At 37.2% G+C, this 23,758-nt stretch overlaps 1 protein-coding gene across 7 annotated transcripts in view; it reads left to right on the forward strand.

Annotated features, from left to right (window-relative positions):
• The window catches only part of DCAF6 (DDB1 and CUL4 associated factor 6), a 104,417-nt gene that overhangs the window by 77,937 nt on the left and 2,722 nt on the right, over positions 1-23,758 (forward strand). For 4 of the 7 annotated variants that reach the window (XM_080935477.1, XM_080935479.1, XM_080935480.1 and 1 more), the window contains 9 exons: positions 117-234; positions 4,628-4,743; positions 5,162-5,230; positions 5,446-5,842; positions 11,370-11,411; positions 15,964-16,102; positions 17,560-17,716; positions 19,096-19,184; positions 22,758-22,863. In XM_080935477.1, coding sequence (XP_080791603.1) covers positions 117-234; positions 4,628-4,743; positions 5,162-5,230; positions 5,446-5,842; positions 11,370-11,411; positions 15,964-16,102; positions 17,560-17,716; positions 19,096-19,184; positions 22,758-22,863 — 1,233 coding nt within the window. The remainder of the gene's footprint in view (positions 1-116; positions 235-4,627; positions 4,744-5,161; positions 5,231-5,445; positions 5,843-11,369; positions 11,412-15,963; positions 16,103-17,559; positions 17,717-19,095; positions 19,185-22,757; positions 22,864-23,758) is intronic. The other 3 variants (XM_080935478.1, XM_080935483.1, XM_080935482.1) reach the window with 1 other exon arrangement.

Raw genomic sequence — 23,758 nt, forward strand, 5'->3', positions numbered from 1 at the left:
CTAACATGAACAAAAGTTATGACAGCAACCTAACTTAAGTTCTTTTAAATTTTAGGAAATGTCATATTTTTACTGGTCTCAGAAACTTTTTCAAATGTTTTAAAAACAATTTTCAGATAACAATAATGAAAGGCTGAGCCCCAAACCAGGGACAGGTGAACCCGTTTTAAGTTTGCACTACAGCACAGAAGGAACAACTACAAGCACAATAAAACTGAACTTTACAGATGAATGGTAAGTCCACACTTTACAGATGTGCTCGGTGTTTCTGTACAGTTGTATTCACTATGCTTTTCTGTACTTCATTTTATGTTTTGGTTTTTGCTATTGACTGTTAGTTTTGAAACTGTAGTGTTTTAGATTCCTTGAAGAACTTGTAAATAAACAGCTTAGGTATCTGCAGAGATGGATCATTCTCAGTGGGTGAGAGCCCTTGCTGTGCAATCATGAGGACCCGAGTAGAATCCCTGGTGGTCGTATAAAGAGCTGAGCATTACTGCCCATACCTGTGCATGCCTGTACACACCTGCAACTCAAGCCTTGGGAGGCAGAAAGACTGGCACATCCCTTGAGCTCACCAATGAGCCTCCTGCTCAGTGAGAGACTCTCAAGCACTCAGTATCTTCATGTGGCACATGTGCATGTTACGCACATACTGGCATATACATAAAACAAGTAAAAACTCATAAGACTTCACAGATCAATAAATCCCACCTGCAGATTAGGTGATATCAGACCTGAGAATTGACATTTCTAAAAATTTAGCAAATTGTGTCTGTTTTCCTGGGATATCTATTCTGATAGAAAATATATACAGTAATATAATCACCTATAGAGAGCATTAATTTAAAATAGCTTAGTCTTTGTTCTCTGTGTATGTGTATATGAGCATATACTCATGATTTTTGTCATGCATTTTTAGAACATAATTTAAATTATACTGAATATACTCCATTCTGAATTTGTTAAACCTAACTTTAGAGTAAGCATTATTAACTGTAACTAAACATTATTTTCTTTTAGTTACTAATTGTTAATTTACTGATCTGTCCAGTAGGATTGCTGTAGATTACTTACTCATTCCCTTTTAATTGGAAAATTAATTTACCATTGAGTTTAAAACCCAATCAAAGTCTTTTTAAAACGTTTCCTATCTTCAGCATCATATCTGTGAGACATATCTTCAGAGATGAACTGTTTAGATAAAATGATTGACAGTTTATTGTTTTCTCACGTTTCTCTTATTGTCTGAACATACATTTTACTCTCTGTTCAATGTATTTTTTGACTCTTGATTTTTAAATAATTTTACTTGTTATTTAATTTATTATTAGAACTGTTGGACTTTCATACTCACTTAATGCTATATTGGTTGTCTTTAATGACATTTGTGATTTTGTTCATGATTAAGAAATCAGTTTATGTAAACATTTTATTATCTTTCCCACTAGCTAGAGGCCTTTTGATTGAACATTATCCAAATATTTTTGTTTGACCTTGTTTAAATGGCAGTATGTAATTATGTACTGGCATAATTATATAAAGCATTCTATAACAATTGTGTCAGCTCTTAATAGTCATTTTAATTGTCAATAATTAATATATTAATTCATATTAATCTATTACATTTATATAACTAATTAATATACTGTTTTATAATAAAAGTATATTGTGTACAAATACTTTATCACATATTAATATGTTTATTAATATATAATTATATGTTATGCTTGATTAATATGTGATTATATGTTATGTTATTCAGTTCACTGGCCTCTGTGTATGTTTATGTGTAAATGTATTTTGCAGTTAGTCTGATTAAATAGGACTTAAGATATTATTGGAGACCTATGTCCCAAGAAGCATTCTAGACATTGGAAATTCATAAGTAAAAAATAGTTTAAAAAAAGGAAATCAGCACCCTGCTGGAACTTACATTTTAGGTGGAGAAAGTGGGCAATAATTACAGTTAATAAGTATACAGTGTAGCATGTTGGAAGGCACTGAGTACTACAGAAGCAAAGAAATCAGGTAGGGACAGTCAGGAACCTAAGGAAGCTTGGTCAGCAATGAGAAGATGGTGTATTTGTAGGGAAGAAGAGAGACATCCACACGTTTGAGCAAAGCGTCCTATATGTTCAAGGATCTTTAGGAAGCTCCTATATGTGAAATGGATAGACAGGTGAGTAGCAGATAAGATCAGCGGAGGAAATGAAGTTGGTGTTGAACAGAAAGAAAGCTTTTGTTCCTGTGTTGAGAGTGGACCCCAGGTAGACATTAGGACCAATTAAAAGACGGAGGCCAGAAGCAAAATGAGCAGCAGTGGTTGTGCTGGACGGGAGCAGTGGACGGGAGAGAACGGAATCTGGGTGCCTGGTCGGAGATCAGTCAGCAGGGTTCCTTAATGACCCTCGTGTTTGCCACAGCAGTTAAACATGACAGCTGTGGGCTGGTCTACGATATATAATTAATACAGGTTCTCATGTGTGTGACGTATGCCTGATCTCTTTTGTTCTCATCCTTCTATACATCCTTCTATATATCTTCTGAGGAAGAGTGCCTTCAGAACAATTCTGAGATAAAGTTTGACACTCTCCTTTTCTTGAATGCTAATTACACTTTAAATGATCATAAAATATATTATTATTTTATGTCAAAGATTACTATTTCTGTTTTTAAAATAGTCAATATATTGTAGAAAATAAAGCAGGGTGTCTTTTCTTTACTTCAGTACTGTCTCTTGACAACCTGAGGAGGCTTCCTTAAACCAGCTCTTTAGTGGACATGGGCACTCTTAAGTGAGAAGATTCCAAGGGGTTTTCCAGAGAAAGCAGCTTAAACTTAGTACACTTTGTATATGCTCAACGCCGCATAGTCCTTAGCTGTAGCGGTGTTCTTCTAATAACAGCTCACTTTCTGCTGTGCTCTCTGTCCTTTCTTGTTGGTTCTGAGAGCTGTTGTAGTACGCACAAGAGTGATGTGTGAGCTGTGTTGGTGGCAGTGTCTCCCAGGCATGGCGTTGGTTCTGCACTTGTAGGGGTTGTGCTTTAAGGTTGTGCTGTGATCTCTAGCTTAGAAAGCAGACAGGGGAACCTTTTCTCAATGACTTGTGTTTCCTGTCGTTCTACAGTAAAATCACCTGCTTATTATAAGCTCTGAGACATTGATTTATTTATTTATTTTGTGGCAAGTGTGATGCTGAGTTCCAGCATCAGCTTTCCACACACTGCACCTTTGTCCCAGTAGCATGTATTCTGCATTCTTCTCATTTCACTGTGACCTCTCATGCCATCTTAACTGTGCTGAATCTGTTTGCCTGAATAGTGTGACTTTTCCACTAGATTCTGTTCTTATGTTAGTTCCATAGTATTTTAATCACTGTAACTATTACACTCTACGAATTCTATTTATATCTGTATTATAGCTGTTTCAGCAAGGAAAAATGTGTATCATATTTGGTTTTATTGTAGTCTCTTCTGCTTAGAAAGATATTTACAGGGGCCAGAAAGATAGTTCAGAAGTTAGGAACACTTGCTGTTTTTCCAGAGGACCTTGGTTTGGTTTCCAGCACTTATGGTGGCTTACAACCCTCTGTAACTCCATTTCTAAAGGATCAGATGCCCTCTTCTGGCTGCTTCATACACCAGACTCCCATATGGTCCATAGATATGCATGCAGGCAAATATAATAATATTAATAACTTAAAATTAAGGAAGGAAAGAAAGACAAAATAATCCTACTGAGATAACAGTTTAGGCTAGTTTACAACCCTCCTGGTATTTTTATCTACGTGTATAATCATGTAGGTCATTATTGTTTAAAATAATATTATTGTATATACACTTTAAAAAATATGAAATTGACTTTTGTTATTTGCTTAAAAGGGATTTTACAGAATCTTGGCCAAAAGTCTCTAGTAATTTGCCTCTTTGCATTTATTTTCTGCACATATCTATTTGTGTGGGTTCATGGCATGGCATATATGTGGAATCCTTAAGACATGTTGGGGAATTGTCTGTCTCCTCCCACCAGTGGGTTCCTGCCATTATACTCTTGTTATCAGGGTTGGCAATAAGCACCTCACCCACTGAGCCATCTCTTTGGTTCATAATTTGGTTTTAATCTCAGATTGTTATGCATCTTCCTGTTTCCTTATCAACCTTCTCCTTGCATATATACCATAATTTCCTACTGAAATTATTTATTTGAATGGGTCTGATATTATATTCAAATATATATATATATATATATATATATATATATATATATATTATAACCAGAAATGCTAATGGGACTTTGGTCATCATCAGGTAGGTATTAAAACCAAAATAGAAAATATAATCTCTTTCTACAAACACACACACACACACACACACACACACACACACACACATACACACACACACTCATCAAGAAACACATACAAATATGTTTAGGACCATCAAAATCGGGAATTAAAGTGTTTTAAAATCTTTTTAAGATGAAGTGTAATTTCTTTTTTAAAAATGGCTTTTCAAGTACTTAAGTTCTAAATTTTCTAATATTTTTTAAGTTATAAAATATGAAAGCTACATCAAAATTCTTATGCTAACTTTTGGTGGTATTACGTATCTTCTTGTGGTTCTAGGAGCAGTACAGCTTCAAGTTCCAGAGGGAATGGGAGCCACTGCAAGTCTGAGGGTCAGGAGGAATGCTTGGGCCCACCAAGCTCTGTGCAGCCACCTGAAGGAGACAGTGAAACAAGTTAGGTCACTTTGCTTTTTTCCCTATAAGAAACCTTGGTGCTGAGTCTCTACCTCTTTTCTCTATTTCTCCACAATACTTTACCTTTGTTCTTTGTAGAGTGAGTTTTTATCTAAAACTTACTTTATGGGGTACAGGCCTGTGGAGGTCAAAGGACAACTCTGTGAAGGCAGCTCCCTCCTTCCACCTTTATTGAGATTCTAGGAATCAAACTGGGGTCTCTGAGCTTACTCTTACAAGTGCCTTTACTCTCAAAGTCATTTGGCCAATTCCTGGGCTGAGATTGTATTTGAAATTTAAGGTTTCTATTATCCAGATAGAATTAAGAGCCATTTATTTAGAGGAATGTTGAAGTGTTGAGTTTATATTATTTCTTCTTTAAAAAGCTAGATTTCATGGTAATTTTGTTTAATTCTAGGAGCTCCAGAAGAACTATCAGAGAAAGAAACATTTTCAGAAAACCTCACTCAAAACCAGATAGATACAGGTGAGTTTTCTGGCCATCTTTAGGAAAATTGACTCATATACCAACTAAACACCTTAGTCTTTGTAATCTCTCCAGAGGCAAAGGTCACATCCAGATGATGGCTCTAGCATGTTCCTCTCCTTGTACGGGAATCAGACTGGACAGTAGAACATGTCAGTTCCTAAGTTAAGTAAAATGATGAACAGTGACTTACGTACAACTTTGTTTTCTGACAGCACAATTTGATAACTTTCCAGCTGAGCCATTGGATTCTAACTCAGGAGAAAGGAACAACCCAAGGCTTGACAGCCCTTGTGGGGTTCCAGAAGAAGGCACTTTGTCTGAGACAGACAGGGAAACTTGTGAGCAGGTCAGCACTGAGAGTGCTACCAGCCATGCCAGCGCCAGGCCTGAACTCCCATCCCAGACAGAAGCCATCGAGCAGGTCAGCGCTGACAGTGCTACCAGGCATGCCAGCGCCCATCCTGAACTCCCATCCCAGACAGAAGCCATAGCACCTTCAGCTCATGAAGACCCAGCTGCCAGGGACTCTGCTCTCCAGGACACAGATGACAGCGATGATGACCCAGTCTTGATCCCCGGTGCAAGATACCGAGCAGGACCTGGTGATAGGTTGGTACATTTTTAATTAGCATAGACTATAAAAATGTAATTCATGAGAGTTGAAGTCACATGAGAGTCTCACCATTTTTAAAGTTTCATCTAGAACTGTCACAATCACATGACACATGCAACTTTTAAACCATAAATGATTTTACATATTCTGAGTAAATGTGTGTAGAAGTGAAGGGAAAGTATCTTTGCTCAATATTTCTTCCCTGAGGCTTGTGCCTCAGTTAACAAATAAAGAGATGGTATACTGAGAATGATAATGGGTTACTTATAAATTAAGGTTTCACTTACTTGTCAGTTTGCCCTGTGGAGATTATGGCTTTTGGGTTTTGCTAGTTTATTGAGATACGGGTCTAACTGCGTAGTCCTGGCTGGCCTGGCATGTGCTATGTAGACCAGGCTGGCCTTAAACTCAGAGATCTGCCTGCTTCTGCCTCCCAAGTGCTAGGATTAAAGGTGTGCACAACTAAGTCTGTTTTTATTTTAAAGGTACATTTTTTTTCTCTTTTTCTTGTCCCTAGTAATGTGATAGTAGTTCTCTTTTTGGAAATTTTGTTTTTCTCTGCTTTCTAATAATGTAATCACTCAGGTAAGAAACTAAAAAGGTATGATGGATAGTAAATACTGTAGCACAATAGAGAACTGAATTGTTGATATGTTTGCATGACTTTTCCATTAGTAGATTTTTACACAAACAGAAGGAAACATTTTATTTTAGAAGATAAAATACCTTTTAATGGTCTTTAAAATGACCAAGTCTGGTGGTACAACCTTGTAACCCCAGCTAATTGGGAGGCTGCAGCAACAGGATCCCAAGTTCATTGTCTGCCTATGCAGTTTAGTGAGACTGTCTCAAAACAAGAGGTAAAAAGAAAGAGGTTAGGATATACCTCACTTGTTAGCAGGGAGCCTCTGTTCACTCTCTGGTACCCAGGAAGGAAAGTGTGTTACATCCTGTATATGGGAAACTGTCCGTGTGATTAGTACCATCTTTCTCATTGTTCCAGAAAATCCGGTTTTATCTTTAAAGTCCTGATTCACACAGGAGTGAAGTTCTGTTTGGACCACATGCGTGCGCGCACGCACACACATATATTATATATGCATTTCACATGTATAATGAGAAGATTATTATACCACTAAAGATGGCAGTCCAGGCATGGTAGTTCATACCCTGTAATCTGAGAATTTGGAAGGCTGTAGCAAGAGGACTGCTGTGAGTTCAAGGCCAGCTTAAACTACATAGAACATTACAGGGTAACCTGGGCTACAGAATGGAACATGTTCAAAGATCAAAACTAAACAGGTGGTAATGACTGTTAAGAACATCATAACTTTGGCTTGAATTCACATTCAACATCTACTAGCAATTTTTCTCATATATGCTGCTTACTGATTCAGAAATTCAGTTTTCTTATTTATAAAGTATGGTTATGCTCATCTAAAATCACATTCAAAGATAGATACAAGTTTTACCAACCAGTGTATTCTCTGTATAGGGTGCCTTCATCCTGAAAAAGTAATTACAGTATGACTGGCTCAGCCAGCAGCAGTAATGCATGCCTATAATTTTAGCCACATGGGAGACTGAGGCAGAATTACATTTGAGGTCTAACTTAGGCAATTAGACCCTCTCACAAAGCAAAAGGAAAAAAAAAATGCCTCTAAGGAATAAAGGTTGACAAATAAAAAAGACCAGCTTTTTAGCGCAGGGAAACAACCTTTGCTAACTATGGAAGGGCAAGTACCTTCCATCAGGTTGGGAAAATGGTACCTTTGTTAGGGTACTGTTCAAATAATCCTTCCTTACGTTTGTACTTAAAGATTAATGAAACACCTTTCATGTGTTAATCATCAACCTCCTATGCTGTTTGATTGTTTAGTTGATTGGTTGTTTTGTTTTGAAATAGAGTGTTCTTATTAGCCCTGGCTGGCTCTGTAACTCAGACTGACCTTGAAGTATCAGTTCAAGTGCTGAGGTTACAGGCATGTACCACTAACCCCTCAGCATCCCAGGTGTGTGTGTGTGTGTGTGTGAGTGTGTGTGTGTGTGTGTGTGTGTGTGTGTATGTATATATGTGTGTGTATATTTGCATATGTATGTATATATGTGTGTGTGTATATGTGTGTGTATATTTGTATATGTATGTATATATGTGTGTATATGTGTGTGTGTGTGTATAAATTAAGGATTCTTTAAAGGATCATTACTACTTAATACATACAGGTAAAGTTACCAAGCATAGCATGATTCAAAAATCAAACTGATGGTTTTTAAAACATTTATCATTTTTATAGTATTTTGATGATTTATCATTCTCCTAAGGTTTGATCTGCCATAAAGCTGGTATCTGAAACTTGGCTAACCTAGAAAGCTCTAGCTATTAAATTAGATTAGTTAAATATTTAGAAGATTGTTTCTGGTAGCAACCAGGACTACCTCCTCTCCATGTATTAGCTTAAACTCAGATGTTATGATTAGATCCAGATTTTAAACTGTTAAAAACTGGGTATCATTTAATAATCTGTATAGTTGGGTTACTTAACCTTTTTGGCCTGCATATTACATAGCTTTTGTAGGACATAAATTTAGAGTAGTAACAGTAATAATAAAATTCTTGGTCTTCAGAAAACTTAGTAATTTATTGGAGAAGAAAGCATGTAAGTCATAAATAAAAACTAAGAATCTGAAACTAAATGAGCCGTTGCAGTGCGTCAGCATCCCCAACTGAGGTGATGCGGCGCTCCTTCAGTATGGAGCTGTCCCCTGGACTGCTGCACATTCATCTCAGCATGCAGGACATAGAGGAAGAGCAAGCACAATTCCCACTTTGTAGTTCAGAGGCCTTGAATTCAAAGTAAACCTCCCGCATTAGCCTCAGAAGTGGTGGTTTTATGGGCATCAGCCACCACGTCCAGCCTCTCCTAGCTCTTTACCAAAATGTTAAATGAACTCCCCATCTGGTTCTCCTGTGCTGTTTCTCTTAGCAGCACTTGCTATGACATTAGAACTCACTGAATGAAGAATGCACCTGCTGTGGCTGCCCTTGCTTCTTCCTTGAGGCTGCTGCAGCTTGTTTCTCCTTAGTGAGGGACCACTTGCTATGGCCTCGGGTGTAGTTTGTTGCTTCTAAATTTAGAGGTAGATAATAAGTGACTTATATTTTATATTTTTGGTTGTGAGCCTAGCCTTTAACGGCTGACCCATCTCTCCAACCCGACTTATATTTTAAAAGAAGCAAATTTTACTAAGAACCCAAATCATTTACTATTTTTAAAGTTAGTAATATTTGGACTACTTTTTGTTTCTGAAGATGCTAAGGTACATCCTACACATTGATGGAATGTCCCGCTAACAGAATACATAACTTAGAAGTCACTCTCCTGCCACTTGGTCACTCTAGGTCCAGTCTAGAAGTCCAGTGTGCTAAAAATGTGCCCAGAACAGTTTCTTGCTGCTATTTAAAAAGCGCAGTCAACTAATTTAGTTAGCATAGAGAAATGTTCCTCACAATAAGTATGGTAAAAGTCAAATAGTTAAAAGTTAAATATAGAATTAGTTAAACTTTTAATTTACATGAAAACTATAGTATATCTCATAATTTTGCCTCAATGTTAATTTTTCCATTTGTTTGCTAAGTTGTAACTTTTAAATGAAACTTTAAAGGTTTCATGTAGTTAAGTCATTGACATATATCTAATTTAAAATACCAAAGGAGCCTTTGTATTGCCGAGCAATGATTTTCATAACACATCTATTTACATTCTTTTTGCATTTTTTGAGTCAGATCTCATGTACCTTGAATTTGCTATGTATTTGAAGGTGGGTTTTAACTCCTGATTCTCCTGCCCCCATCTCCAGTGTGAGGTTTTCAGCATGGGTCATGATACTTGACTCTTAGTATTCTTAAAGGTTTGTTTAATATTAAGCAGGTTTGCATTCTGGGGCTGAAACCAAGCATGAAAAGACAAAGCCTTAGAAAACATAGGCCACAACAATAACATGGATATTTTAAATGTGCGATGCTTTTCTCTAACTATAGCAAATCTATATAAAAACAGCTGGAACAGGTATAGGTATTCAGACAACTTTTTTCATCCAAAAGGCCAGATAATAAATATCTCAGGCTTTGCTGGCCAGGAATAAAGTGGAAACTACTACATAGGCACTTACATACTATTTTAAATGTGACCATTTAAAATAAAAATACTGGCCATAACTTGAAGGTCATAAACAGCTGACCAAGATTTTATGTAAAGACAGTTTGCTGATTACTGCTTTATAATAAATCAGTCACAGAGAGAACCAAGGTATATCTATTACAATGTCTTTACTAGAGAAATCCAGATTTTAAAAAATGAGCTCTTTTATCTGGATAAAAGCATAAGACATTAAATAGGAAATGAGCTGACAAAATGCATTGTGTTCACTAATGGTGCTGTTAAAGATAGAATTAGTGTGTTCATTCCTTCACTAGTTTCACACGCTGGATCCATGAGCATCAGAATGTACCCTAGAACGAGAGAGTGCCTCACCTTTCTTTTCTCTCGGGCAGTGTCTCAGTGTGTGTAGCCCTGGCTGGCTTTGAACTCGGAGATCTGTTGGCTTCTGCCTCCAGAGTGCTGTGATTAAAGGCCTACAGTGCCAGCTACGTCGTGGAGTAAATGGAACAGTAGCTTTTTTTTTTCCTCCTGCCCTCTTCCTTCCTTCCTTCCTTCCTTCCTTCCTTCCTTCTTTCCTTCCTTCCTTCCTTCCCTCCTTCCTTCCTTCCTTCCTTTCTTTCTTTTCTTTGCTAAATCAAGAAAACAAGATTACTCCAGAAAAAAGATAAGCAAATGAGATTTGTGAAGCCCTTAATGCTCTATATAGCTAAGATGTTATCATTCTAATGAGTTTTCCCTAAAGATTTAGTAATTTTCCCCTGGAGCTAATTTCCTAAAGATTTAAGGCATTAATCCTGTATTGCTGCGTGGTTTTTAAAGTATATATCATTCGCATAGAAATTTTGATCCAATCAGCCTTTCTGGACTCTGCAGAGCAAGCATTCTTTGTACTTCACTGTGCCAGCATCTCTTCCCTCATTATAACCTGCTCCTTCTGTATTTTAATGATTCCACTTGCCTTATTAAAGAAAACCGCAGAGAAATCATCAAAGAGAAAAACTAGGGTTCCTAGGGAGTTAAAAGCTCTGGTTCTGGTCTGGCTTGTTCCAGTTCTGTGGTTAGGACAGATGAGTCAGCTCCATTGTATATTTCCCAGAGAGCAGTTAGCCTTGAAGTTCTGCACCTGCGGGCGTTCAAACGGTAAAAGACATCAGTGTGGTCTCCTCCTAACCCTAATTCAGTGAGTGTATCTGTTTCCTTGGTTTCTTCCTGCCCATTTCTTTGGGTGACATTCCTTACCATGGACTGTGACAAAGGGAAACAAAGTCCTTTAGACTGAGATGGTTGATGACAAAAAGCGATGACTGTGATGCGGTGCGTATTTGGTTCTTCGTAAGTGACTTTATTGTGTTCCCTTCACTAGATTTAATATCAGAGGAACAACAGTAGGTGATAGAATAATGAGGTAATGCAGTATGCTCCTTCTTTTCTTCTTTATGAATGATTGGCCAGGTTCTCTTGTCTACAGCTAACCACCTTTCCTATTAACCGAGTGCTAAGCATTATAAACAGGTTGCTTTTCACAAACTGTATTTCTCTGCATGTGCCGCATGGGATAAAAGGAAAAGAAATTTTGTGTGTGTAGATGTAACTGCTGTTCACTTCAAGTGTGGTAACAAGTAGCTATGGTCTAAAATGGGGTCCTTCAATTACCCTGTACTTGTTTTGATAGTTGGTTAAAAAAATGCAACTTACGTTTTCTTAAAAACTTGATTGGCGTACTAATTAGCAGTTTTTGTTATCCATATGTACTTTTTATTCACTTAATTCTGTGCTAGATTTTAAAATTCTGATTTTTCAATGCCATTTTCTTGAAGTAGTAAATAACTTGAGTATCACATATCAAAAAAGAACTCTTAAATGTATCTTTAAATGAAAAGCTATAGTGTTACACAGTTTTCAGTGGAACATTAAAATGAACCCTATATTCTAACAGTCATCTATGCAAGCCTACGGACTATCAGACCAGCCAGACTAAGAAGTGGCATGATTTCAGATATTACCAGTTTCTAAAGTAAAGGTGTACATAAAATATATAGGAGCAATCAGAATGTAAAGCTAGTTTCTTATATAGAATTCAGAAATAGTAAAATAAGCCCAAAATTATCATAAATCTATAGTAATTCCTGCTTAATGTTTGTCCTCAGAACCTTAAGTAAGTTTGAATTCATTTTTGATTTTTAAAAAAGATTTATTTCTATTATTGTATGTATATTTGAGGGTACACACTACACTGTGGTGTGACAATCAGGATACCTTTGTGGAGTCCATTCTTTCCACCATTATGAGGGATCCAGAGATTAAATCCAGGTCACCAGAAAAACCCTCAGTTTTGTTTTATGCTGGTCTTTGTAGGCTGTTTTGACATTAAGATATATTTTGAAGTCGATAATTTTGCAAATGATTTTGTTATTGACTATTACATTTTAGTTTAATGACACAAAAATGGAATTTATTTCAGGGCTTTTTGATGTTTTTAACTTACTAAACTTTATTCCCAAATACCCAATGCTGGTTTCTGCTTTTAAAGTAAAGATTGCAACTAAAAAGTAACATATTGCTTCAGGTAGGTCTTAGAAAGGTTCAAACATATAAACTGTGAGAGAGACTGATGCTGAAACAGAAACTGTCACTGTCTGACCCCTTGGAGTGAATGAAATAAGACTCATTTTCTGCCTCAGTTTTTATGTAATTTTTTTAGATAAAATTATAAGACAGCATTTTCCTGATATCTCTCACACAGCTTTTATAAATTTGTGCTGAAATAAATTAGAAATATAAAAGTCTAAGAGATGACAGTCCTCACGAGAGACTGTTGTATAAATATGCTTTACAGTACTGCAAAAGCGTCATTCTATATCACTCTCTTTGAATAATAAAATGGCCCTCAGCTCTTTCTCCTGGGATCTCACTGCCACCCTCTAGTGTCTGTCCTCAGTATACTTTTTTGAGAGACTTTGACCAGGCTGGATTGGGCACAGTCCCACAACCTGGTGATCTGCTGCATTCCAGGTGTCACTATTTTGATGCTGGACATATCTTATGCAAATATCCTCTTTCTTCTGAATCCAGAACAGCTGGGACTTCAGGCATGCACTACCATGGCTTTGGGCCTACTGTTTATATAATCAACTTCCAATTCCACACATAAATCCTCAGATGATGGTTACAGGTGTAATAAGTCTATACATTTCAGTGAAAGATAAATATGATATGGTTATCTTTTTTTTAAATGTCTTTCCGTGACTGGGGAGATGACTCAGTGGGTAAAATGCTTGCTTTGCAAGCAGTGGGACCTGAGTTTGCATCCCCATCATGAACATAAAAGTTGAGCGCAATGGCACACCTCTGTACCCGCATCATGCAAGTAGCTGGAGACAGGCAGGTCCCAGGGATTCACCAACTAGCCAGTCTGGCTAAAACTGGAGCACCAGTTTCAGTGAGAGACTGTCTGAAAAATAAGGTGCTCGTGATTAAAGGAGACACCAGAGGGGTCCTGGACACCACACACATACACACACACACAGAGAGAGAGACACCCAACACATCTGGTGTTGTCAGTGGTATTTGTAATACTTTACAAAAAGTTTTCTAAATCTTACAAAAGAATTTTAATTTTTTGTTACTGTAACAAATGTGATCTTTTACATTTTTATGTAATTGTGTTTTGCTGATTTTTTTAAAAAAATACAGTTAACTTGTATACTAATTGTATTTCCAGCTATATTGATTTTCTAGCATTTCTATTTCTTAGCCCATAGGTTATTTTTATTTTTTTAATTTAGGCATTTCTTACTCATTTTTTGTCTTACTATACCATCTGATAAGTATTAGGTATTGCATCTTACCCGGACTGTGAGAAGGATGCCCACTGTTGTGTTTAGTAGGTGGGTTCTTAGGGCTGTTGGGAGGAGCTTACAAAAGGTTCCAAACATTTCTTTCTGCCTTGTTGTGTTAACAGTTTCTGTCATGAGTAGACTTGGTTTAATCAGACACATTTTCACTCTGCCGAGTTACCGTGTTACTGTGTTTTAGGTTTTTTTTTTTTCCTCTCATTGTAGTAAATAACTGATATTATTCATTAGTACTTTGGAAATTCTGGACCAATTAATTTTACACTTGCTTATTTAGTCCTTCAATGTGCTTGTTAGTCAAATGCTCTGTTACTCTGTAGAGCAGTTTTTATGCTTTTTAATATGCCTGGATAGCCCGGAGTATAGCAGTTTTTCTTTTAAAATTTTTTAAACAAAATATGGAAATACATAATTGTAACATAAAAGTTATCACTAACAATTTGCTGTTCCCAAACCGTTTCTATGAATACACAAATTTGCTTTTCTCTGAACATTTAGATTAATATCTAGTTTTTGTCAGCTGCAGTTTTTACTAAGGAAATGTGTATTTGTATTTTCCACAAGATTTTTTTTTTCTTTTGAGACAGGGCTTCTCTTTGTAGCCCTGGTTGTCCTGGAACTCTCTATGTAGACCAGGCTGACCCCAACTCACAGAGGTCCACCTGTCTCTGCCTTCCAACTGCTAGGCTTAAAGGCATGCACCAGGACCCAGCTTTCCCAAGACCTTTTTAAATATGTAAAATTGCCAAATTAAAGTTTTATACATATTTTACATTTAATATATAGTTTTTAATTTTTTTCAAAAGTATTATTTTCTGGAACATCAATACACTGCTGGTAAGAGTCAGAATCTGTGTAATTGTGTTGTTCCCAAGCTGTGACTGTTCACTGAAGCTGAACCTGTACACATACTATAGTGCAGCCACACACATGCTAGAACACACAGTGTGTGCAAATGTGCAAAGTCCACAATCCAACCACGATATGAGAGGTCAGAAGGTCCCCGAGGGTAGGGAGAGGGTGGGAGAGGGCTCCGAGGAGACGTCTAGATCTGAGGTGCTCAGTCTGATAAATGTGAAGAGAAGTTTCTCATTGATGCACTATCATCTTTTTGTGCTTTAGTCATTGTGTTAACTGCCAATTTGTAGTTTTAGATCTTATGGACTTTCCATCTGCTGCATGTCAGAATATGTGGTGTCTTAAGTGATAAATTAAAGAAAGCTTCAGAATTAAGTGATATTGGGAGTTAGAAGAGTGTATTCCCTTGATAATAAAATGAGCTTCAAATGAGCCCTTTGTTCTTGAGTAGCTACTACTGCCATCAACTCCTTTGTAGAGAGAACAGAATCTGCCTCAGTAACTGAATCTCTCCTTCGGTGTGAAGCCATATAAAGGAGATGCTAGTGGAAGATCTTCATTTTACTTCTTACTGACATTTGTCCTCTTCTTGACTAGTCTGTCTTTAAACTGTCATAATATTAGTTAGCCACTATTAACTAATTAGTTTACTGCTGTTACCATGTTACTCTTAGTTTCTTTGGGCTTTTCTTCATGGCCTTTATAAAGAGAAACATTTAAAAATTGAATAGAGCATTGTTGTTGTGGTAGTTGGTTTTTTTTTTTTTTTTTTTTTTTTTTCTTTTCTTCTTCTTCTTCTTCTTCTTGAAATAGCATCTTAAGTTGCCTTGGCCTCAAAATCCACTTTGTAGTCAAAGCCAGTCTTGGTTCCTGATTCCCCTCTGCCTCCCAAAGGTTATCATTCCAGGTCTAGATCATCAAACAAGGCTAAATTGGATGTTTTTACTTGAAATGAAATTACACATGAATTCATTTGATTTTATAAAATAGTACTTTAGGAACTAGTGTGTCGCATGCTATTTTCTTTACTTTATCAACCAGTACCAAGTTCCTAAGTGATCACTGAACTAAATATCTTGTTGTAGTAACTCAACTACTATGATGAAGTCTGCCTTTTGATTGGAGGTGTTTTATTAAAATAATGTGTTTTAAATAAATTATAGACTTATATTTTGATGTTTTCACTATTCAGAAGTTGCTTGTGAATGTTTGTTCTTGGTTTTTGTTTTAATATGCACTACATAGGCGCTCCGCTGTTGCCCGCATTCAAGAGTTCTTCCGGAGGAGAAAAGAAAGGAAAGAAATGGAAGAATTGGATACTTTGAACATTAGGAGGCCACTAGTAAAGATGGTTTATAAGGGCCACCGCAACTCCCGGACAATGGTACCAGCTGCTCATGCCATTCTTTGATGAGATTGCAGTTCGTGGTTTTTCTGTGGTGATTTTGTTACTTCTTTATTGAAGCATGTTTCTTTCAGTCTGGTAATATATTGCAAGAAAATTCTACCTTACTAAGGAAATATATGTAAGCTAGAAAGATTATTTTAGCTTAGAGCAAGCAGCTGTTGGTTTGTTCTGTCTGTGCTTGCGTCCCCCTGGAGTTTACTATTCGATGTTTTAAAGTTCATTTTACAACATGTTGTTAGTTTGGAAAATAAATCTGTACATGAAAATCCAGGTTGATTATAAAATACAGACACATTAGTTATAACACCTTTTAAGCTAGCAACTAAAAAGAGGCTTTGGTCACTCTGCCACTCCTTGGTTTAATTTCTCTATCTTTGGAATAGCCAGGACAGAGCAGGTGATCTTAGATCAGTTGTAGTGTTCAGAATCCCCACATCTGCATATCCTGTGCAAGGCAACTAATGTAACTATTACTTCAAACAGTTCCTACCTAGAAAGTGTTCTCTAAGACTGAAGTGTTACCACAGAGTATCTGCAGGTTGTATTTTACCTTATTTTAAGGAAAAGGTAAAGAATAAACTGAAGGGAAGACGTATTTAGCTCCCCATGTACATGTCTTTGGGAGTAACACTTCCATCATTTTTAAGTGAACACACATTTTAATAGACATATCCAATTTATATTTTAGCATTTTTCCAATTAAAATGTTAGATAGAAATAATTAAACGTGTGCTGAGGGTCTAACCGAGTGGCTGCATGCTTGCCTAACATGCATGAGCCCTCAGTTGATGTCTTAGCATAGAAGAGATGAAAATCCAAGTGCACAGCAGCTCGGTGTGTCTGCAGGGTCTCCTTCCCTTGCTGGCAGTGTGAGCGCTGGGGGCTGCAGAAGCTGAAGACAGTGTCTGCAGTATAAAAATCTTCTTATGCCTGTATGTTTATTAAAATAGGATAGCTATAGATAAGAGGATTGTGTATCATTTCTTTACTTGCTTGAGTAAAGATACGTTTATCTTTTCTTCTTAACTCTGTGAGCTTCTAACAGTTAATGAAAAAATACTTTCTGTTCTTGGCAAATACAAAAGACAACAATTCCTTTCTTCTATGAAATGTTTTCTTTATAAAGCTATAATTTAGAAAGTTCATCTGTAAGTATATACGTTTTTCTATTATACTGTTTTAAGCCCAGAAATTCCACTTACGTATTTAGCATGTTCGAAGCACCTGTTGTGTGTCAAATACCATTGACATTTGCTCTGGGAATCAGGGGGGTGGGCGGGGGTGGGTTCCCAGTGCTCTTAAGATTCTTAGAAGAAAAACTTTAGTATTTAACTTTTTTATTTTTAAAACCAATTTATTTTCAACATGAGATTATAATCTGTCTTTCTTTTGGTAACTGTGACTTAGCTATCTTGTTTCATAAAATCCCTCAGATAAAAGAAGCCAATTTCTGGGGTGCTAACTTTGTAATGAGCGGTTCCGATTGTGGCCATATCTTCATCTGGGACCGGCACACTGCTGAGCATTTGATGCTTCTAGAGGCGGATAATCATGTGGTCAACTGCCTGCAACCCCATCCATTTGACCCAAGTAAGTAAGATAGCTTCTTATTGACTGGGAATTGCTGCGGCTGTTCATCAGCCATAGGGAATATTACAGAAATCTGAATGATCCTACTAAGCACTGCCAGAGATAGTCATAGTGCTACATAGGTTTAAAACGAAGAATTTGTTTGATGGATGGGACAGGGTTCACAAAGCCCCATCCCTAGCTAAGAAGATACCGGCAGTGGATGGCTGCAGGTAAAGGGAAAGGCCATTTCCTCTGGGATGTGGCTCCTGGCAGAGCGTGTGCCCATGCTCTGGTGGCTGCAGCTCAGGCACATACTGGCAGCACTAACTGGATTCGGTGGATTTAATGAGAACAAAGTTGGGAGGGAGTCAGGACTGGGTGTCTGTCTGGGAAGAGTTGGAGAGGAAGTCGAGGATAGATTTGATCAAAACAGTGTGTACACATGAATGGTATCCTCAAAGGACAAATAAATACTTTTTAAAGGTTTCCAAACCTCAAAAAGAAAACAATGTGCCTTGGACAGATATTCTAAAAAATAAGTTTATTCTTCTAATATTTACGTTTTATTGTCTCTTAGAGTCTGGCATGACTGAGTTATTCATCATGTATTCAAAACAAATCTCCAAGCCTTTTTATGTCCTCACAGGTCAGAATTGGTTTACTAGCATATGAGAGAATTGGCTTGTTCTTGCCTTCAATTTCAAGTGACTGTATATTTCATAAGAAAACAGTGAATAAAGACAGAAATTTGAGTGGCTTCAAAGTGGTCTTAAATTTTTGTTCTATACTTAGTTACTTTTAGGAAACATTTAAAATTATAACTAACAACTAATTATATAGTAAAAAGACCAGAGAGATAGCTCAGCAGTTAAAAACAGTTGCTTTTTTTTTTTTTTTTTTTTTATTTTTTTGGAGACAGGGTTTCTCTGTGTAATAGAAGATTGGCTGTCCTGGACTCTGGACTTCCTATGTAGACTGTACTGTCCTCAAACTCAGAGATCTGCCTGCCTCTGCCTCCTGAGAGCTGGGATTAATGACACTGACTAAACATTTACTAATCTTGTAGTACACCCAAGCTGGTTCCCAGCACCCACATTAGGCAACTCACAACCACCAGACAATGTAAAGCAAATCCTTGGCCAGGTACAGTCTCATACACATTTAATCCCAGTACTCAGGAAGCAGAAGCAGGTAGATCTCTGTGTTTTCCCAGCCAGCCTGGTCTTCATTGTGAATCCCAGGACAGCTAAGACTGTGTAGAGAGACCCTGTCACAAAAAGTAAAACAAAACGTCTGAAGTATTTATCGTACTTTTCAACCTAAGTTTTGTTAATTTTGCACCTATGCTTAATATTTACATCTTGAATTTATGATAAAGATGTAAATTTTCTTTTTAGTTCTAGCCTCATCTGGCATAGATTATGACATAAAGATCTGGTCGCCACTAGAAGAGTCAAGAATTTTTAATCGAAAACTTGCTGATGAAGTAAGACTTTTACTATGCTTACTATTTTAATTTTTATCTAAAATGCTATTTTAAGGAAAAAAGTTTATTGTTAATTGCTAACATAAACTAAAGCATTTGGGGGCTGGAGAGATGGCTCAGTGGTTAAGAGCACTGACTGCTCTTCCAGAGGTCCTGAGTTCAAATCCCAGCAGCCACATGGCAGCTCACAACCTTCTGTAATGGGATCTGATGCCTCTTCTGGTGTGTCTGAAGACAGCAACAATATACTCAAATACATTAAATAAATAAATTAAAAAAAAAAAAAAAACTAAGGCATTTGGTTAAGGAAATCAAGTCTTAAATCTCAGCACTCGTGAGACATAGGCAGGTGGATGTCCATGAGTTCAGGGCCAACCCGGTGATCTAATAGCAAGTCCTCGGCCAGCTGAGGCTACATAAGGAGACCATGTCTCAGAAAAGGGGGTGGGAGGTAAAGGAGACCAAATATTTTGAAAAATAAAAATGAGGTAAATAATACTAGATGTATCTTACTAATTAAAATGTTGACTTTGATGACACATTAGGGTTATATCTTAAAGAAAATAAATTTGTTGTGTTTATTATTTGTAACTAACATTATTTAAAGTTCTGTCTTCATAAAAGTGTTCTAGCTGAAAATAAATTGATTACACAGCCTGTAATCCACCTTCTACCATTCAGGAAGCTGAGACAAATTCTGGTCAGACTGAGCAGCATATCAAGACCTTGTCACAATAAGCAAAACAGAGAGAAAGGGTGAAGGGGGAGAGTTAGGGGGAAAGGAGAGGGAGGGGGAGGAGAAAGAAAATAATCTTACTGTAGCCCCCTCCATAATTGTAGAGTCTTATTTTTCTGAGTTCTTCACAGAGCTCAGTGTGAGTAGGTAGAGGAGCAAATGAACAGATACTTTTCCTTTATTGTTGTTTTAAGACTTACTTAGATCCCTGGTTTTATTCGTTTTCATTAACATTTTTAGCTAGCATACAAAATAATGGTTCTCAGTGACAGGGCATGAGGGTGGGGCGATTTCGAATCATCATTGCAAACCGAAAATATTCTTACTCCTCCTATGTCACCTGCATGTCTTTCCCCAAGACAGTCTCCCTTCTGCTTCCTGCTTTCAGACATGTGTGCGTGCATGCATATAAAATTCTGCTTATGAGAAAAACATAGCTCTCTTGCGCTTTCATATCATGTATCTCTGTGTTAAATTCTTCATGTAAGAGACGACACAAGTATGTGGTCTCCTGTTCCACCTCTACCTTCCTCCCTTTCCTCAGACCTCTTCCTCCCAACTCATGCCCACCCTGTGTCTTAGGCAGGCTTATCTCATTTCTACCCATTTTCCTGCATAATCTAACCCTTCTTTATGCTCACTTAAACTCAACTGTGTAGAGACAACATTTTCTTTGTCTGTGGGTCTCTAGACTGGTTCTATAGTTTGGCTTTTATGAGTCTTGGATTCATGAGTCTCTGTGCTATGCTGGCTCAGACTCCTTCGGGTACAAACAACTAAGTTATGTTCCTATTTGTAATCTGTAGGGGAAGCTGCATCCTGATTCCCTCTGGGGCTGTGGACTGGTTTATTTTCCACCAGCAAACTCGTTTTCACCCTTTCTTTCCAGCATTTCTTGTCACTTATTTTCCGGATGATACCCATTTTGATTGTGGTGAGGTGATATCTCATTGTAGATTTTGTTGTTACTGTAGTTTTGAGTCAGAATCTCACTTTGCAGTTCCTGATGGCCTAGAACTAGCGTGTGGGCCAGGCTGTCCCCAAACTTGTCTGTGCCTGTGCAGGTGCTAGGATTAAAGATATGGCAGCTCACCCAGCTTCCACTGGAGTGACTGCCCTGGTGCCGGTCACTGTTGAACATTTCCTGTTAATTGATCACGTGTTTTTGGTTGTTTTTGTTGTTGTTTTGTTTGGTTTTTGGGTTGTTTTTTTGTTTTTGTTTTTGTTTTTTTGCCACAAGGTGTGTTTTATTTTCATCAATTATACAAATAATTTTCTATAACTTCCCAGGGCAAACCGGTGAGATTTGGCAGTCAGATTAGTAGGGGAGGGTCCCCTTCAGAGACCTGCAGGCCAGTGGCATCAGCTCAGAGTGCTTGGGTTCACAGTGCAGCTTGTGGCTCATGTCCATCTTGCAGGTGGCTCTTCCTCCCCTAGGCTTTTAGGAGATTTCACTTCTCTTTTCCTGTTCAGTGGTCTCTTTGGTCGGCAGGGTGTTCTCCTGCATCTCAGTTTTTTTCAGCTTGGCCTTCTCAAAGTTGGTGATTTTCCCCCCATGACAGCTTGTCTGCCTTTTCTTACAGCTCGTGGATTCTCATTCTGAGTTCACTTTCCAGATGCTCCCACTCAAGTTGCTGAAGCAAGAGAACGGCCACTTGTATTTTATTTGAGAACTTTCCGTCCAGTTATTTTCTCCATTTATTGGTTGGACAACTTGGGTTTTGTGATATTTAACTTTTTCTGCTCTCTGCTAGATGCACCACGTACCCAGCTTTCTCTCCTGTGCTAGACTGTCTCTACTAGGTTAATGGTGCAGAAGCCTTTTACGTTGATGAAATCCTATTGGTTCATTGTTGGAATTATTTCTTGAACTATTAGAATTTTTTTCATAAAGTTTCCCTTTGTCCTCGAATCTTGTGGTGTTTTCCCCTGACACTAACAGTATCAGGTCTTACATTAACAATTCATTTTTAATTGAATTTTGGGAAGAATTAGAAGGTAGTTGTAGGGGCTGGAGAGATGGCTCAGTGGTTGAGAGCACTGACTGCTCTTCCAGAGGTCCTGAGTTCAATTCCCAGCAACCACATGGTTGCTCACAACCATCTGTAATGAGATCAGATGCCCTCTTCTGGTGTGTCTGAAGACAGCTACAGTGTACTCAGATATAATAAATAAATAAATCTTTTTTAAAACAATAGAAGGTAGTTGTAATCTCATTCTATATGGATATTTCAAGTTTTCCTAGCACCATTTGCTTAAAAGGCTCACTCTCTCTGAGGGTTTTGTTTTGTTTTTTTTTTGTTTTGTTTAGTTTTGTTTTGTTTTTTTGAGACACACCACAAAAATCTTTCACTTCTTTGAGTAGCTTTTTTCATGGTTCTCGGTCATATTTTTGTATTTTGATACTATTGTGAATGGGATTGTTCTCATTCTTTCTCAGAATGTTTGTTACAGAAAAATAGGAAAACTGCTGGCTTTGTATGTTGAAATTTGGATATTGTTACTTTGCTTGAGGGACAAGAAAGGATAAAAGGGACTAAATATGGTTCAAGTAAAAGATATTCTTGAACTAAATAAGGTAATTATGAAGCCCATCATTTTAAAGCACAAATTAAGTTTTTAAAGAAATGCTGGTTTCTGATCTTCTTTTAGCTGCAAGTTAAAGTAATTGTTTAACATTGAATAAATAGCCTTAAGGTAGAAATATAGACATCACACATAAAAACAATGAAAAATGTTTTTCTCAAGACTTGCTGAATTTTGAAACTGTTTTCATAATCTTTAAAGTAAAGGTGCTGTTGCAGCATCAACTTTGACATACTTGTTAACTGCCATAGGTTATAACTCGAAATGAACTCATGTTGGAAGAGACTAGAAATACCATTACTGTCCCAGCCTCTTTCATGTTGAGGATGTTGGCGTCACTGAATCATATCCGAGCTGGTAAGAACTGTTCCTCTATCATTAAAATCATTATTTTATTTGAAAACAGTAAGCCTTACCTTATAGAGAGCTATGTGATTTTCTTAATGTCCAAAAATGAAAGCAACGAGTTCAGAACTAGAATTTCTCTCTGTGAACACTTGACCTCGCACTGTGAATTACTTTCTTATCAACCACATTTATTCGAAAATGGTAAAATGAAAGCACAGTCACTTGAGAACTCTATCTTAGGAGATCTTCCTGTAACAGAACTGTACCATGCTGCTTGGCAAAGTCACCCTAGGCTATAGTAAGTTACGACACTTGTCATCCTGAGAGACATGAGAACCTGCCTCCACTAACAAAAATAAAGTTGTGTTAAATATACTTTAACATGGATTTATTTCAAAGAATCAATAATGCCCTAACTGAAAACATGTTGTATGGTAATAAAGTTATATTAGTGTATTTTTAACGATTGTTTAAGACTTACCTTTGTTTTATGTATATGGGTTTTGCCTTCATGTATCCGTGTGCCGTATGCATGCAGTGCCCACAGAAGCCAGAAGGTATTGGGTCCTCTGGAACTGAAGCTAACAGACTATGGTTAGCTGTTATGTGGGTGCTGGGAACTGAACCATGTTGTGTAAGTTCTCTTGATTACTGAGCCATCTCTCCAACCTCTTAATACTTTTTTTAGATGATAAACTCTGCTTCAGTGACTTAGATCTAAAAACTGTTTGTCATTACAACTAATATTCAAGAGTAAATTGCATAATCTGTATATAACAATAGAAAAGTGTGTATTGTAAACATGTTTATCACCTCTCACAGACTATATACATGCATTCATATGCTGGGTATTATACATCGTTTATAGAGTACTTATATTTTATCAGGTATTAACTATTTATTT

The sequence above is a fragment of the Micromys minutus genome (assembly GCF_963924665.1).
Source record: "Micromys minutus genome assembly, chromosome: 1".
NCBI classification, from domain to species: domain Eukaryota; kingdom Metazoa; phylum Chordata; class Mammalia; order Rodentia; family Muridae; genus Micromys; species Micromys minutus.